This window comes from Watersipora subatra, chromosome 7, assembly GCF_963576615.1.
Source record: "Watersipora subatra chromosome 7, tzWatSuba1.1, whole genome shotgun sequence".
In the NCBI taxonomy this organism is placed as follows: domain Eukaryota; kingdom Metazoa; phylum Bryozoa; class Gymnolaemata; order Cheilostomatida; family Watersiporidae; genus Watersipora; species Watersipora subatra.
Genome location: NC_088714.1, coordinates 26,767,612 through 26,782,871, shown reverse-complemented (window position 1 = coordinate 26,782,871; position 15,260 = coordinate 26,767,612). Strand labels below are relative to the sequence as shown.

Genomic DNA, 15,260 nt, shown 5'->3' with positions numbered 1-15,260 from the left:
ACAGATTAGTACTAATACATATTTATATTTGTTCATCCTTACAACCATATGGCAGACTCTATCTGCCCCATATGGTAGAATCGACTCTATCTTTTTTCCATTTTGTTTTTTATTGCATACCTCATTGCTGTTCATTAAAGGTTGACTTGCAACAAAATCCACATTACAGTTATTTGATATGAAAAGATTCACCATGTCTTACTCTGTTGTGTTGTAGGTGCAAAATATGTGGAAAGGTGATTACAAGCTCTTAAAAGCTAAAAAACGAACAAAAAATCGCAGCCACACGAGACCGCTGTAGTTTGGATTCCCTTTCCAAAACGGCTCAAATGTGACGTAGTTGTGAGAGATGGTTTCTGTTTACACTTTCATGCAACCTTATTTGTCGAAATATTTTCATAAATATACTTCACGCATTCAATAAAACCATGTCTATTGTTCTCACACGTCTGTTTTATCGTCATCGTAATGCTGTCACTTTTAGCAGTGATATCCTATAACTTACTGTAAAAATTCGTTTAATTTTTTAGCCTTAGCTCGAAGGAGTACATATCATTGTCTGATAATCATGATGAGTCTGTTGGTCACTTGTGATAATCGAAAAGTGCTGCAGAAATTATTTGCGAAGTATTGGGTCACATGATCAGATTACGACTTGCCGATTAGACCAAACCAAAACAAAACTGTAAAGTAGCGAGCATCTATATTTGATACGGGGTCTTCGGTAAAACCCGAAGTGTTTGTCATAAACTAGTGCTACGATAAGTTTTATATTGAGCTTTTTATTGGCCTTTCAATTCACGTGAGAACATCACGTGACAAGACAATAAATAAATTTCATGGCTACGTCATCGAAATAAAGAGATTCCAATCTACGGCCGCTTTTCGTTTTTGAGCTTTTAAGAACTTGTAATCACATTTCCACATATTTGGCACCTACAACACAACAGAGTAAGACATGGTGAATCTTTTGATACCAAATAACTGTAATGTGGATTTTATTGCAAGTCAACCTTTAAGCTCTTCATTTCTCAAGTCTCATCATTGAGATTTTCCCTTAATTTCAATAAAATGTGGCATCTTGGTGAATTCAAAAATAATACCTCATGTAGCGTTATTAAGCCTTGATTTTTGTCAATACAAACTAATAATACCACAATTACTGTATTACATTCATTAAATTAATAAGTTAAGTTTTGTTTTTTCCTTTTTGAAGTGCCAAAGGGATGAGTCTGGGAAGAATTTTGAATAGATTAGGCTATTTGCATGTGTCTCACTGTTTGTATTATGTAAACATTCTCAGAACAGATTATGTACGGATTATGTACGTGGTAGCAGAGTCTACTGTATGGCTTATTAAGCTTGGATTAACTAACTTTATTGAAGCCTGGGCCCCGAGATGTTTTGAGGAGTTGTTTCCCCACCTGATCTGACACTCGAGTTAACTCAGCTGCTTAGTTTCACTATGTCTTTCTACACTTATTGGTTATTTTGGATTACAAAATTTTTGTCATTTTGTGTGTAATGCGTTTCGGGCTTAATCCAAAAGTTTCAAGTCGATTGGCCTACTAGTTCTTAAGATATCGCCGAAATATTGAGGCAACTTTTTACCAACTGAGAAATGGAACATGGCTGCTGGCAGAACATCAGTTTCTAATGATACACTGATTGAAATTCTTTGTAACAAATTATATAAAAAACTAGAAAGCTTCTTCTCAGCAACAAGAGTTTTATACTAAAACTATTTGTTTTTATATGCGTAACAAATATACACACTCTCTATTATCAGACTCGGTCTACTGTAATCACTATGTTTCTTCAGTTATCTCTAGAAACCTCACTTATTTAAAAGAGTAAAAAAACTATTTACTCTATTAAATTTTTGTTGTTTTATTGAGTTCTACAAGCTTGGAGCTTCAATATGATATTTAGTTTAAATGGAATCGTGTTATTTCACATTCGATAAAAAATTGTTAATACTGGATGAGAGGTCCTGCTTGTATATACATGACTAGGCTTAAAGTTTTAACTGTGAGAGCTAAAGATCATCTTCTTAGTTGTATTACACCAAACACTAAAACAATCCATGCATGCCAACTAGTAAATGACTTGCGCACACTTATCACACTTCAATTAGCGCCCTTGCTTGAGCAAATATCTACCAACTACTGTCTATGGACAACGATTTCAGTACATCTTTAGGGGTACATCTTTAGGGTTACACATAGTTTTGCTATAAATCATTGATGCCTTCATTTCATGAATCGGTGGTGGGCACCTACTGACATCAATAGCTATGTAATGCAGCAACAGCATCTGTACATCATCTATAGGGCAAGGCTATTCAGCAATAGTGATGAAAAGAGTAATAGCAACACATTCAACAACAATAGCAACACAGTAACCAACAATAGTAACACATCCAACAACAATAGCAACACATTCAACAACAATAGCAACACAGTAAGCAGCGACATAGTAAATAACAATATCAATACAGTAAACAACAATAGCTACACGGTAAACAGCAATAGCAGCACAATAACAATAGTAATGCGGTAAACATTAATAGCAACACGGGTTCTTTTTTACCATTACCAGGGTTGGCAAAAATATCGATATTTTTAAAAATATCATATCACTGATATATATCATGATATTTATTCATATTTTTGATATTTATTGATATTTATAATATTTTTGAAACAAATGACATTTTTGAAAAGAAAATTGAAGTTAGGTTGAATTTGTATGGTGTTTACATTGTAATTGATGTATTTTATAGGTTGTATGGGACCAGTCAGCAATGTTTAATACCAAATACTTGATTTATTGTAAGCCTAGTATAATAATAATATTTATAAATATGAAAATGTTCGTCAAACATTGGATTGGAAATCATGACATGAATGCAAAGTGCAAACAAAATAGTGCAAATAGTAAATACACACTATGATAGTCTAAGCATGTTCTAATGTCCTACTTTTGTCTAGTTTAGGTATTTGTAAACAAACACCAGCTTGCCAGCCTTCACCACACTGCTGTGAACCAGTCCACATGATGAAAACACACACTCAACACTAGCAATCAGAGTTATATCATCATATTTATAGATTTTATACTGAGCCAGAATTCTTTGAAGCTATTCATTGAAAGATTTTTACAGAAAATGATGAGATGAGTTACTCTGTCATCTCAGTGAGTCAGTGTAATGTGCTTACAATTTTGTTTCTGGTTGTTAGATTGTTCAATTCAAAATCATGGATTATGAAGTTCAAAGGGTTTTCAGCAGGCTGGTCTTCCAACAAGGCAATAAAATATAACAATTTAACATGAGATAATCAGGTTAGGGAGATAGTACTGGAAGGAATACAATTTAGATCTGAAAAACTCTTCTCAACTCAAACACTAATTAATTGGTCTAGCCAATGTCACCTCCTTAGTCTGGCTGTCTTAGTTTGTCTGTGTTGGGTAAGCCTAATAGGCCCCTATGCAAGTGTTTGATGATTTTAGATGTTATTCAGCATTTTTAGACTGTTAGCAATAGTTGTAAGGTGAAAACGGAATGATAAAATGGATATTTTTCAAAAATATCATATCTGTCGGCGATATATATCAAACCAACCCAGGCCATTACACACCCTAATCGTTACACAAATTACCGCAGCTGTTCTACAATTGCAAAGGTATACGATTGTAATTCAAACCTTGTTTGTATGCTCCAATTGCTTAGTTTCTACACAGAGGAAATGTTTGCCAGAGTGCCTGTGTTCTGTCAGATTATCAAAAGGATTTTGTAACATAAAAACCTCAGAATGTCATGTATATAGAGGAATGTTTCGCTATATATACAAAAAAGTTCTGTCGCAAGCATATAAATTATTTTAGTGTAGTTTTTTTGCATTAAAACTGATTTTATTTTTATTAAAGTCGATTTTATGACTAATAGAGTATTGAACACACTTGTTTGTAGCCTTAGACAATAGAGAGAGTTACTCATAGTCTGTAACTCGATGGTTTAAAATATATGAGTTGGTCCATTGCCTTCCAGCTACACGTAATTCTTAACATTCTTGTAATAGGATGAATATTGACCTCTAATTGATGACAAGAAATGAAATATTTTGACAATCGCTTCCTTTAATAACTTAACTTTCAGCAGTTTTCTTATCAGTAAAGAGCTGCCCTTTTGACTCTTTACTGCGGCGCTTTCTACTCTCAGTCATCTTTTTTACTAATTCTCCGTCCCACGAACAATCGAAGGCCAATCAGTGTTAAATTTTGCATTTGAAACTCTGCGTGGTCTTATCCTAAATTGATTAACCTTCTCCTTATGCTACTAAATATTTAGCTCGTGTTTAACCGATCTTTAGTCGATTTCTCTCATCCTGTTATAATGTCCGTAGGGGATGACACGCTGTGTAGGTTGACAGCGACTCAGCTCAAAGATATAAACAGCAGATGTTAGGTGAACACGAGAACAGTTCATCTTAACAGAGCATGTATAGCATGCTATGTTATGTTATAGCATGCTATACAATGCGCTGTATAGCATCTATACACTAGTGTATCACTATCACATGTATCACTAGTGTTACATGCTAGTGTAACATATAGTGCATAGACGAGGGAATTTGTGGTTCAGATTAAACCGTCAACTTGCGTCGTCTAAATCTATCACCTGCACCCTTAGTCAACAGACTGAGTGTGTCAATAAACCAATACCTATTGAACATTTATTTTTGTTCATTTACAGATATTCATTTAGTTGGACATGATAATATTTGCTAGACTTCACTCTGAGCTTCATGACCTTTTGGGGTATTTTCTTGCCAAAATTATAAAATTGAAGCCATAAGGACTAGATATATGTTTTTTATATTTTATATGCAGAAAATAATCATCAAATTAAACTTTATAGTCAAAAATTCAACAAATTTACCACCGATGTGTATCATTTTTATGACAAAACAACAAATGGAGTGGTTACTCGTACTATGATGTTTTTCGTACATGTGACTGTTTGGAGGAGTTATCTGTCTGACAGTTTTCATATATCTTTTTTATTGACAGTAGTAAAACTTTAGTTATGTACTAAATTAATAATATAATAATACATTTTGTAATATCACACTTCCAAGCGAGAAGTCTATTAGTACAGTAATGTTGAATGTAGTCAGCTATTAGTGCAGTAATGTTGAATGTAGTCAGCTATAAGTGCAGTAATGTTGAATGTAGTCAGTTATAAGGGGTCTTAATGAATAATTAAGCTGACATGGCAGATCATGTGGTAAACACTTCAAGAGATCTAGTAAACATGTTATTCTAAAATCTTCTCAATGCTTTAATCTAATATAGCTCTTCTTTGTTCTCTATGATAAAAAAATTACATCTTCTGGCAGAGTTTTTGCCAAGCAGCTTGATAAGTGTACTTACACCTTTGTTGATCCGCTAGTTATATAAGTTTATGAATGACTCATATCGAACCCGTGTCAGCACCCCGTCTCTTCTGCTCGAAGAGAATATTTATCAATAATATTCCCTTCTATTTATAAATATTCCCAATATTTATCAATTCAAAAATACCTTTCAATAATGCTGCCAGGTGAAGTAGACCATATTAATGAAATAAGCAGCATGATTTTTATCTGTAATTTTGTTTAAAACTTAAACAATCATTTATGTTTGATTTCTTCCAGTTGCATACAGAATATTTTCTCTAATGAAAACCATAATTTGTTGGTAAATGAAGCATGACATGTGTTACACACACTTCTCTTATATCTTCTTCAATAGCCTGAGTTCCTTACATTTACATCCCTCATAATGTCGCTGTCTAGTAGCTTATGAGAGTATCAGAAAGCATCTCTTTTCTTGGTAATTGACACCCACATATATAATTGGCGGTCACCTGACAGCAACCTGTTAAATCTGTCAGCACATCGTCTACTCAACATGGATAGCTTAGCTTTGGCTCTCTTATCCTTAGCTTTCATTCAGAAGGTTCAGGCTCATCCCCAGTGTCTCGATGGTAAACCACCATTTGTCTCATCACCACGGCTTGAGTTCTGCTCTGAATACAGCGCTGTTGGTTGCTGTACTGCACTTGAGGATTCAAGGCTACAGACAAGGTTTGTAATTTTACATTCTAATCAGGCATTTCTCGGGAAATATGCATTAGTAGGTGTCTATGAATCACTGTTTAGTAGAACTTGTATGGCCAGAGAGGGTCATAGTGAAATTTCATAAAATCTAGTTGATCATGACTTGGAAAACAGACTAGGTCCAGAAACTAATGCAGTCGTACCTCGACATACAAGCCTAATGCATTCTAGGCATAAGCCCGGATGCCAATTTACTTGCATCTCAAGGCACTATTTCCTTATAAAATATTTAGGTACAAATTAATCCGTTAGCATACTATGAAAAAACCACCTGAACTGGATATTACAGATGAAAAACTTGTTTTTAATTGTTGTAATTTAGCACAAGCGACAAAAAAGTAACAAATACCTATTTAGTTGATATGATCTGCGATAAAATGTAACATCACTATGTATACTACTTTATGGAGTTTTTACTTTTGGGACAGACGTGGATAACGGTTAGCCTGGGCATGGCTCTCTTGGGGGATGGGGGAGAGAGAGAGCCTGAGACACATAGCAACACCCGGGGGAGACAACTCTAAAAGTCAACTTCTGCAGTCGCTAATATCACAATCATTATTTCCGAATGAGTATCATGTGACGGTCTTATTTATGATCTACGCGAGTATTATGTATTATTGTTAATCTGAATTGGCAGCAAACAAACGCTGGTTGATAAGTATGAAATGTTGGTTGCATAATAAATCAATCACGGGAGTTATATTATTTCATGTTTAATTAATTATGGTTTGATTTAATTATAATAAAAAATTAAATCAAATAAATAAAAAAATTTCACAATAACAATACAAACATAGCAAACGAATAGTAATATGTGTCCCAGGGTCTCTCTCTCCTCCACCCCCCAAGAGAGCCATGCCCAGGCTAGATAACGGTCGTCTAAGAGCAACTTGAGAGCAACGTCTTTGATACACTAAACTTTTGTGACCCTACATAATAGAAACTTTGAATTTAACTTCAATGAATTTAACTTATTAAATACACACTTTAAATTAAGTTTTAATCTTTCACTAAACTTACTTTAATTTTTCTTTTTCAGCATCTGTTTCCGGTTAGCCACATTTTGCCTCGTGTTCACTATAACTTTTAGCTAACTTTTTTAAAACTGATTCAAAGGAAAGACTAAGTGGTGCTGTTCTCGAATGATACCTTTTGATATACTTGGCCATGTAGTGACCATGTAGTGACCATGTAGCTCGTATGCTCGTATCTCAAAGATTACTCGTATCTCAAAGAGAAAACTTCCTCGAAAGTCGGCTCTATCTTGAGTCTTTTGCATGTTGGGGCACTCATATGTAAAAATATGACTATATGTATATGTACTGCCTAGCCCTTTTATAGTTTTCAGCCTATTCCAGTTTTTATTGCTATGGACAACTCTTTTAAGATTAGATATGTGTAAAAGTTTATTAGTTAAAACTTGTAGTTTTGGTTTTAAAATAAAAATTTACTGAATCACTTTACATACTATTGCAAACTAATCCCCTGGCAATCCGGTGCATTGTGGGAACTTGCCAGGTGTAATAAGTAAGTGTGTAATTATTCTTCACGGCAGCAAGGTGGTTGATCGGCAAAGGTGGTAGTGTTGGTCTACCACACTTGAAGTCACGAGAACTAATCCCACTGAAAGCAATCTTTTTTCCGAACCTTTAAGCATGGCTTCGTAAAGACGGTAGAATATGGATTGTATTATGGTAATGATTGATATGAAATGTCCGCATTAGGAATCACAGCACTGCAGTCTTAATGATAATATAAACCAGATATAACCCCTGGCAGTTGATCTCTTTCGAGGTTGTCATTACTATTTCTCAAAAGATTCTCTATTGGGCTCAGTGCTTGAAGAATAAACATTGTATTAAAAGTGTCCTTCAAATAATTGAATCTTCATAGCTTTGCGCGCTTCCATGCATCAGAGGATGGTACAGGGGACTACCCTGACGCACCGAAAGGCTAGTTATACTGGTAGCAATGCTATAGATGGCTCAAAGCATTGTGTGTCTAGCATACAATGAGGTAAAACAATTCCATCAATTATTCATGTTGACATATTTGGGTCTGCCAAGCCAAACGGTGCTTTGATGCTGATAGCGTTGTGAGCTCTGTGGATTGAGGGAGGGCATAACTCTGCAAAGATATCTGTAGATGCAGTATAAAGTAAAACATGCGATGATTTGAGTCAATTCATGAGCTCAAATTTCAGAGCTGGAATTGATTAGCCGGAGTGATTAGCTGCAGTTTATATTCATTTGAAGACGCCCAGTAGCCTATCACTACGTTTCCATGATGCGCAGTGCTTCGGAGTTGCGCTCTCTCCGAATCATGGAAACGGCGTCTTCGCACTGAAATCACTGCGCACTGATCAGTGCGAAGCTAGTGCAAATTCGCATCAAGGAAACAGCAACTGCACAGGGGCTGCGCATAGCTCTCATGCCGTGAAGACGGATTCTTCGAGGGCCATAAACTAGTGCAAATATCCTGCTAATCTTGTTTTTTTCTATTCTTCCGGTCTTCTTTCACCTAAATTTAATTATGGTCTGCACCCACGAGGATGATGAAGTGATTACTTTTCTAGACTTTGTTATCGATGCTAACACTTTTCGAAAAATAGGTGGCAAGTCCTAAATTAACTTTTCAATAATATATTACTTAAAAAATACTTATTAAAAATATATTACTTTGTAAAAATTGTGTTAAGGTTTGTAAAACCTTGTGAATGTGTATTGTAAATAAAAGTATAATGATGACAGAAGCATAAAAAGACCGTTTCTGACGTTCGGTATCCATGATCGATTCAATTTCTCCATCAGGCGATTCGATTTATACAATTTATCTTCTCTGGCTAATTTGCTGAAAACCACTGCGCAGCATGGAAACGTACAATCCCCTCGACTTCGAAGGGAACTGCATCGCAGTACTGCGCACCATGGAAACATAGTGTATGTGTCTCATAAATGTGTAAGAAAGTGTGTTTCACTTTGATCTACATTTATTTATGTTTTGCCATTGCTAATGACAAAAATTTTGAGTAAACTGCTAACATTTTTGGTATTTCAAGGAAACTCATTGTGTTTTCGTGTTTCACGTTCTTCAATCTTGCTGGGTGAATGATCAAGAGATTAAACCACTTGTAAGCGTTTTGTGCCTAGGATATAGTATGACATACCAACTACATAGAGCTTCATAGCAAATGACTACGCTATTGAGTTACAATGATATGTTAGCAGAATCGTCGATAAATGCTGTGTTTTATGAACATTATCGATTAGTCAAGCTTACATATTTAACGGTATGAGCTGGAAAGAGCTACCGCCTGATATAATTACACTTCAACTTCGGTTTTCAATGTCCCAGATCAAATGGGTTCAAACTCTTGAACCCATTTGATCTAGGTTCCAAAGTTTGAACCCAGATCAAATTTTGATTTCAAAACTTTAAATTATTTATTAGTAATTCAAAATTTTGAAACAAAAGTCGAAACTTGGTGTCTCGGACACCACCGAGATGAAGCGGAGAAATGCCATGATATAGCTAGTTTTCAACTGACACTTTATCATTGTCTTTAGTTTCAGCTGTTGTTTGACTGTCTTTCTTGTAGTTTACGTAATGCTAACTGTATTTTGTGTTTGTGTAATGTGTAGGTGTCTTCTTTTATTGTTATAGTTCATTAAAATAAAAGACACATGTTTTTCCACATGTTTCTATTTTACACAAAAACTTGAGGAAATTAGGCTGGGGTAGGACCTGCTACAGCGATGCCAACACATTCACAAGCCTGGCCTATTCTATTTGCAGAGTATTTATGGGAAATTTTATGTACTTTATGTATTACCTGTTCACTTAGTATCCAGTTTGATGTGTAAAATAATACAAAGTTGCATAAAGAATTGTTTTTTAGTTTTTGAACAGATTAAAAATATTTAAATTATATGCAATAAAAAAGTAATTGGAATTTGAGCAAATTGCTTTTCTAAAAGCGTTTTGGAAAGAATTGTAGTCAAAAATCAAGGTAGGACTGTATATTAACATCACTCAGTTTTTGGGCCTGTTTTTGTAAGCATTTTATTTGCCTTCTTGTTCTCATGGAAACAAAAAATGCTTGATAAGCTGCAAAGAAATGTTTTTACAAGCTGGTTCTGTTATTGTTCAGTCCAAATTATATCCTTTACTGAAGTAATTGTGATCAAATTTTAGTCATGGGTATATTACACAGTCTGGTATCACTTATCCATTAAATTCCAGCATATCTTATTACAACGAATGTTCTTTCCAAATGTTTGCATCTTCTTACTGTGCTATATGTTTATTTTACTTCAATTAAAGGTGTTAAGATGTTTCATGGTTTGTGTTCTCGTTTTTCAAAGGTTGTCAACTCATTTCAACTTAGGTGATATAAACAAATTGCATACAATCTCTAACAATTATTTTGAAAATATCATTGCCAGCTACTTTAACAATCTTCCACCTACTATTCGTTCTCTTAGCAGAAAAAGACATTTTAAACGCTATTTGTCCAACTATTTATTCGATTTTAGTGGCTAACAGTTGCCCTTTTTTTCTTTTTTTTTCTTTTATTATTGTTGTATGGCTTAATTTGAAAAACATTTCTACTTCAAATGAAATTATTGCCAGTGAAGTAATATCTATATATATAAATGTTGTTATTGTTTAATTAACTTATATCTTAAGCGTAAAAACTAGATGCTTGTTTGAGGCTATCACAAGTTAAAAAGTTGATTTGTCGTAGTTGGGTTGGAATGATGGCAGGTTTATGGTTGCACTTGCGGGTAAATATCCACCACTTACCCACCGCTAATGCTCTTCCAGTCACAACATCTCAGGTTGCTACACATTTATATTAGGTTCTGTATATCCTAGGATTTGAGAAGTTTACTGTTGGTAAACAGTAATAAATAGCTTCAAAGTGAATTGCATCATCATTTGATTACCGATCAACTTTTCTTTTTCTAGACCAAGAGCATGCGGTGATACATAATGTAAACAAACTGGCAATACTTGGTTTCTGATATAAAAGCTATATAAAAAGCTCATTACATTTACTTGTAAGCAGAAATAATCGTTGATAAATGTTTGTTTTGTTGTCAAAACTTTCACCTCAAAGAGAAGCATGTTATTTCAAATGATGATAAATGTTGCCTTCAACTTGTAAGTGGGATTCAGTGCTTCGATATCACCTTAGCAATATAAGACAAGTGAAAACACTTCTCTCATGATATGTAGTTTGAAAGTTGGAATGGCAAATGATGTTATATGTTAAATACAAACCAATTTTTTGTCCAAAGACCTTGCTATTACCCTGGCAACGCCGGGTAGCACAGCTAGTCCATGAATATATCAAATATATTATAATCATATATTTAGTGTAACATAACTCATAGACAAGGGTTGAGAGGTTTATGACATCTATATATATATATATATATAAATCTCAGTGTTTATCTGTCGTTCTTGTGTCCAGTTATAGCGATAAAGTTTTAGGTACGAAAGCTTCACTTCACACTGGATTTCTACTCAGAATGTCCAGGTCTGCGGCAGACAATTTATCCACTAAGCCACACAGCAGCCTAATTGTTATACAGTGGAATACTTGTACCCATAGCGTAAAACTTTTAATTGAACGCCACCTCTATTTGCTCGCCATTTACACATTCTTTGATCTTGACGAAACCACAATAAAAAGTGATCAGTAGAAAAGCGTCTACAGAGTGGTACTAATAATGACTTAGTTACATCAATAACAATTAATTGTTTCGTTGTTACTGTCGTGGTTGCCATGGTAGTCGCGATGGTTTTAGGGACAGTGTACCTGAAAAGATCAATCGTCACAATCATCAGAACTACACTTTGATTCAAAGTCACAAAGGTCTAAATCCGATCCATGGCTTTCAGATTCGTTCATAATCACTATGTTTCCATGGTGCGCAGTACTGCGAAGCGGCACCCTCCGAAGTCGAGGGGATTGTACGTTTCCATGCTGCGCAGTGGTTTTCAGCAAATTAGCCAGAGAAGAGAAATTGTATAAATCGAATCGCCTGATGAAGAAATTGAATCGATCACGGATACCGAACGTCATAAACGGTCCTTTTATGATTCTGTCGTCATTATACTTTTATTTACAATACACATTCACAAGGTTTTACAAACCTTAACACACTTTTTACAAAGTAATATATTTTTAATAAGTATTTTTAAGTAATAGATTATTTAAACGTTAATTTAGGACTTGCCACCTATTTTTCGAAAAGTGTTGGCATCGATAACAAAGTCCAGGAAAGTAATCACCTCATCATCCTCGTGAATGCAGACCATAATTAAATTTAGGTGAAAGAATATCAGAAGAATAGAAAAAAAAACAAGATTAGCAGGACAACCTTTGTACTAGTTTATGGCCTTCGAAGAATCCGTCTCCACGGCATGAGAGCTATGCGCAGCCACTGCGCAGTCACTGTTTCCTTGCTGCGAATTTGCACTGGCTTCGCACTGATCAGTGCGCAGTGATTTCAGTGCGAAGACGCTGTTTCCATGATTCGGAGATAGCGCAACTCCGAAGCACTGCGCATCATGGAAACATAGTGAATGTGGTTTACAATCTTATCTGAATAATCTGACGCGTTTTTGATGAGCAATGGAAATAAGCTTCAAGAACTCTGCACAACGTAATAGCAGACAATGTTATTCTAACTTTTTAACATTAAAAGCATCTTTAAAACTTAAAAAATGCTATGACCGTTTTCTAACGCCAAAGCTTTACGATTTTTTCTTTAAAACTGTGAAAGCGACAACATCGAAATAGTTAATAACAGTACCACACTAACATTTTATAATCAAAGTAGTTCATTGTTTAACTTGATTTGATACTTTGACATATCAAAAAATGATGAAAAACGATTTGGAAAAAGGACTGAGGCCTATTGCATTAATGTCGATCCACCTGAAGGAGAGTGCAAAATTTAGGCGACATTAGCATCGCTTCGCCTGTGAAAGGGTTAAACTAATCTTCCTAAAATTTTGTTGATCAATTCGAAAATTACAGCGCCACCTTTTATTTGAACGCTACCTCTAATTAAACACCACTATAGAGAAAGGATTAAAAAGTAGACCCCATGACATTCAGATAGAGGTTTTACGGTAGTTATACTCACTTACAGCCACTATGCGTAACGTCAAGCTAGCTTCGGCTAGCCTCAGCTAGCTAGTAAAGATTTAGACTAGCAGGAGTTACTAGCTTAAGTTACTTAAATTGGGAATTATCTTTTACTCGAGCAATGCCGAGCATTCACCTAGTAAAAAGTAGATACATGTATATAAAGTAGATAGAAGAATACATTAATTTTCCTGTGTTGCTAATAGTCAACCCAATTGTATTCTCTGGTATTGTTGGTCTATTTAGCTACTATTGCTATAAAATGAAAATTTACTGATTTCTAATCTATATCAAATGTTGTTGTACAACCGCAGGTACATGAGACTCATACGGTCCATTCCATCAACATCCTGTCATGCCTATGTAAAGGCTCTCCTATGCCAGAGTTGCTCTCCCTACGCTGCACACCTTTTCAATTTTGAAGAAACAGGCATCGTTTCCCCTACTCCTGGCTTATGCACGTCATATTGCACTCGGCTCTATGATACTTGCGGAGCTGAGGCTTTAAAACTGCTTAGCAATGATGAGGAGTACAAACGTGCAGTACTGGTCAGTGAAAAACATCAGTATTAGAGAAGTTACTAGCGAAGTAGCAAGAAACGCGTTAAGCCTGTCTACCATACAATTAGTCTATGAACGATACAACTAACTAATGTTTACGTTAGTTACTGTACAACTAAGTTTAATATTTGCTATATTTTTCATGTTTGGCTTCACAGTGCCGAGTCTGTGTAACGTATTAAAATAAATGCCAACAGATTTCATTCAGTATTTGTACCTTTTAGCAAAGATAGCTGTATACAGTCCGCATGCTTTTGGTTAATACTGAGCTATTTTTAGAAATTGCCTACCCCTTGCTAATATGAGGTAGCTGGCACAGATACGTATTGTTGATAATCATTACGTGTGTTTGGACACACTGTAGAGGCTTTTAACTACTAATATTACTACATCTATTGTTGTAACTACACAGAAAACAGGCGATAGAAAATTTGAGTCGCAAATATGAAATTCTGGTAATAGATTCCTCGTGATACAGATTTATTAGTTACATAAGTGGAATCAGTGCCAAAGCTCAACGAGAAAGTGTAAATTTCAATAAAAAGCGGCATCTAGTTAAATTCAAAAATAATACCCCATGTAGTGTTATTAAGCCTTGATTTTTGTCGATACAAACCAATAATACCACAGTTACTGTATTGCATTCATTAAATTAATAAGTTAAGTTTTGTTTTTTCCTTTTGGAAGGGCCAAAGGGTTGAGTTTGAGAAGAACTTTTAATAGATTAGGCAATATACATGTATTTTACTGTTTGTATAATGTAAACATTCTCAGAACGGATTATGTACGTGGTAGCAGCGTCTACTGTATGGTTTATTAAGCTTGGATTAACTAACTAGATTATTGACTAGGGGAGGATTACTCTATTGCTCGGGTCTATTTGTACATCAGAATATTAACCTAAGTTTAAGGTCATGACATCTAACCTGACGATTAAGGTTTATTATTGATGGAATAATCTGAACTAGCAACAATTGAGTATTTACATGTATCATACAATATCTATATTCAAGTGAATATTTTACAACTACATGTATTCACATTCACATGTATATGTTTGCCTTTCTGCAGACGAAGTCAGGATTCTGTGCGTACAGTAGACTGTCTGATGAAGATTACTGCTATCCAGAGCTCAAGACCAACCCTACACTGACGGATAAATTCACTAGACCTCATAATGACAGCGAGGGGTGTATGTGCCTACAGAAGGTCAGGGGTTATTAAGTACTTAAAGTTTTTGGAGTCTTGTGACAGCTGAGCTTTTCACGAATTTTTACTGTTTTCTGGATTTTTAACAAAGGAAATGTATACTTTACCGTATATATTGGCAAACAACCGCTTTCAAAAATGCTGAGCATGTCAGATAT

At 35.0% G+C, this 15,260-nt stretch overlaps 1 protein-coding gene across 1 annotated transcript in view; it reads left to right on the top strand.

Annotated features, from left to right (window-relative positions):
* LOC137400608 (uncharacterized) overlaps positions 1 to 15,260 on the top strand; it is a 53,781-nt gene that overhangs the window by 18,346 nt on the left and 20,175 nt on the right. The window contains exons 10-12 of the mRNA XM_068086938.1: positions 5,939 to 6,131; positions 13,647 to 13,881; positions 14,965 to 15,102. Coding sequence (XP_067943039.1) covers positions 5,939 to 6,131; positions 13,647 to 13,881; positions 14,965 to 15,102 — 566 coding nt within the window. The remainder of the gene's footprint in view (positions 1 to 5,938; positions 6,132 to 13,646; positions 13,882 to 14,964; positions 15,103 to 15,260) is intronic.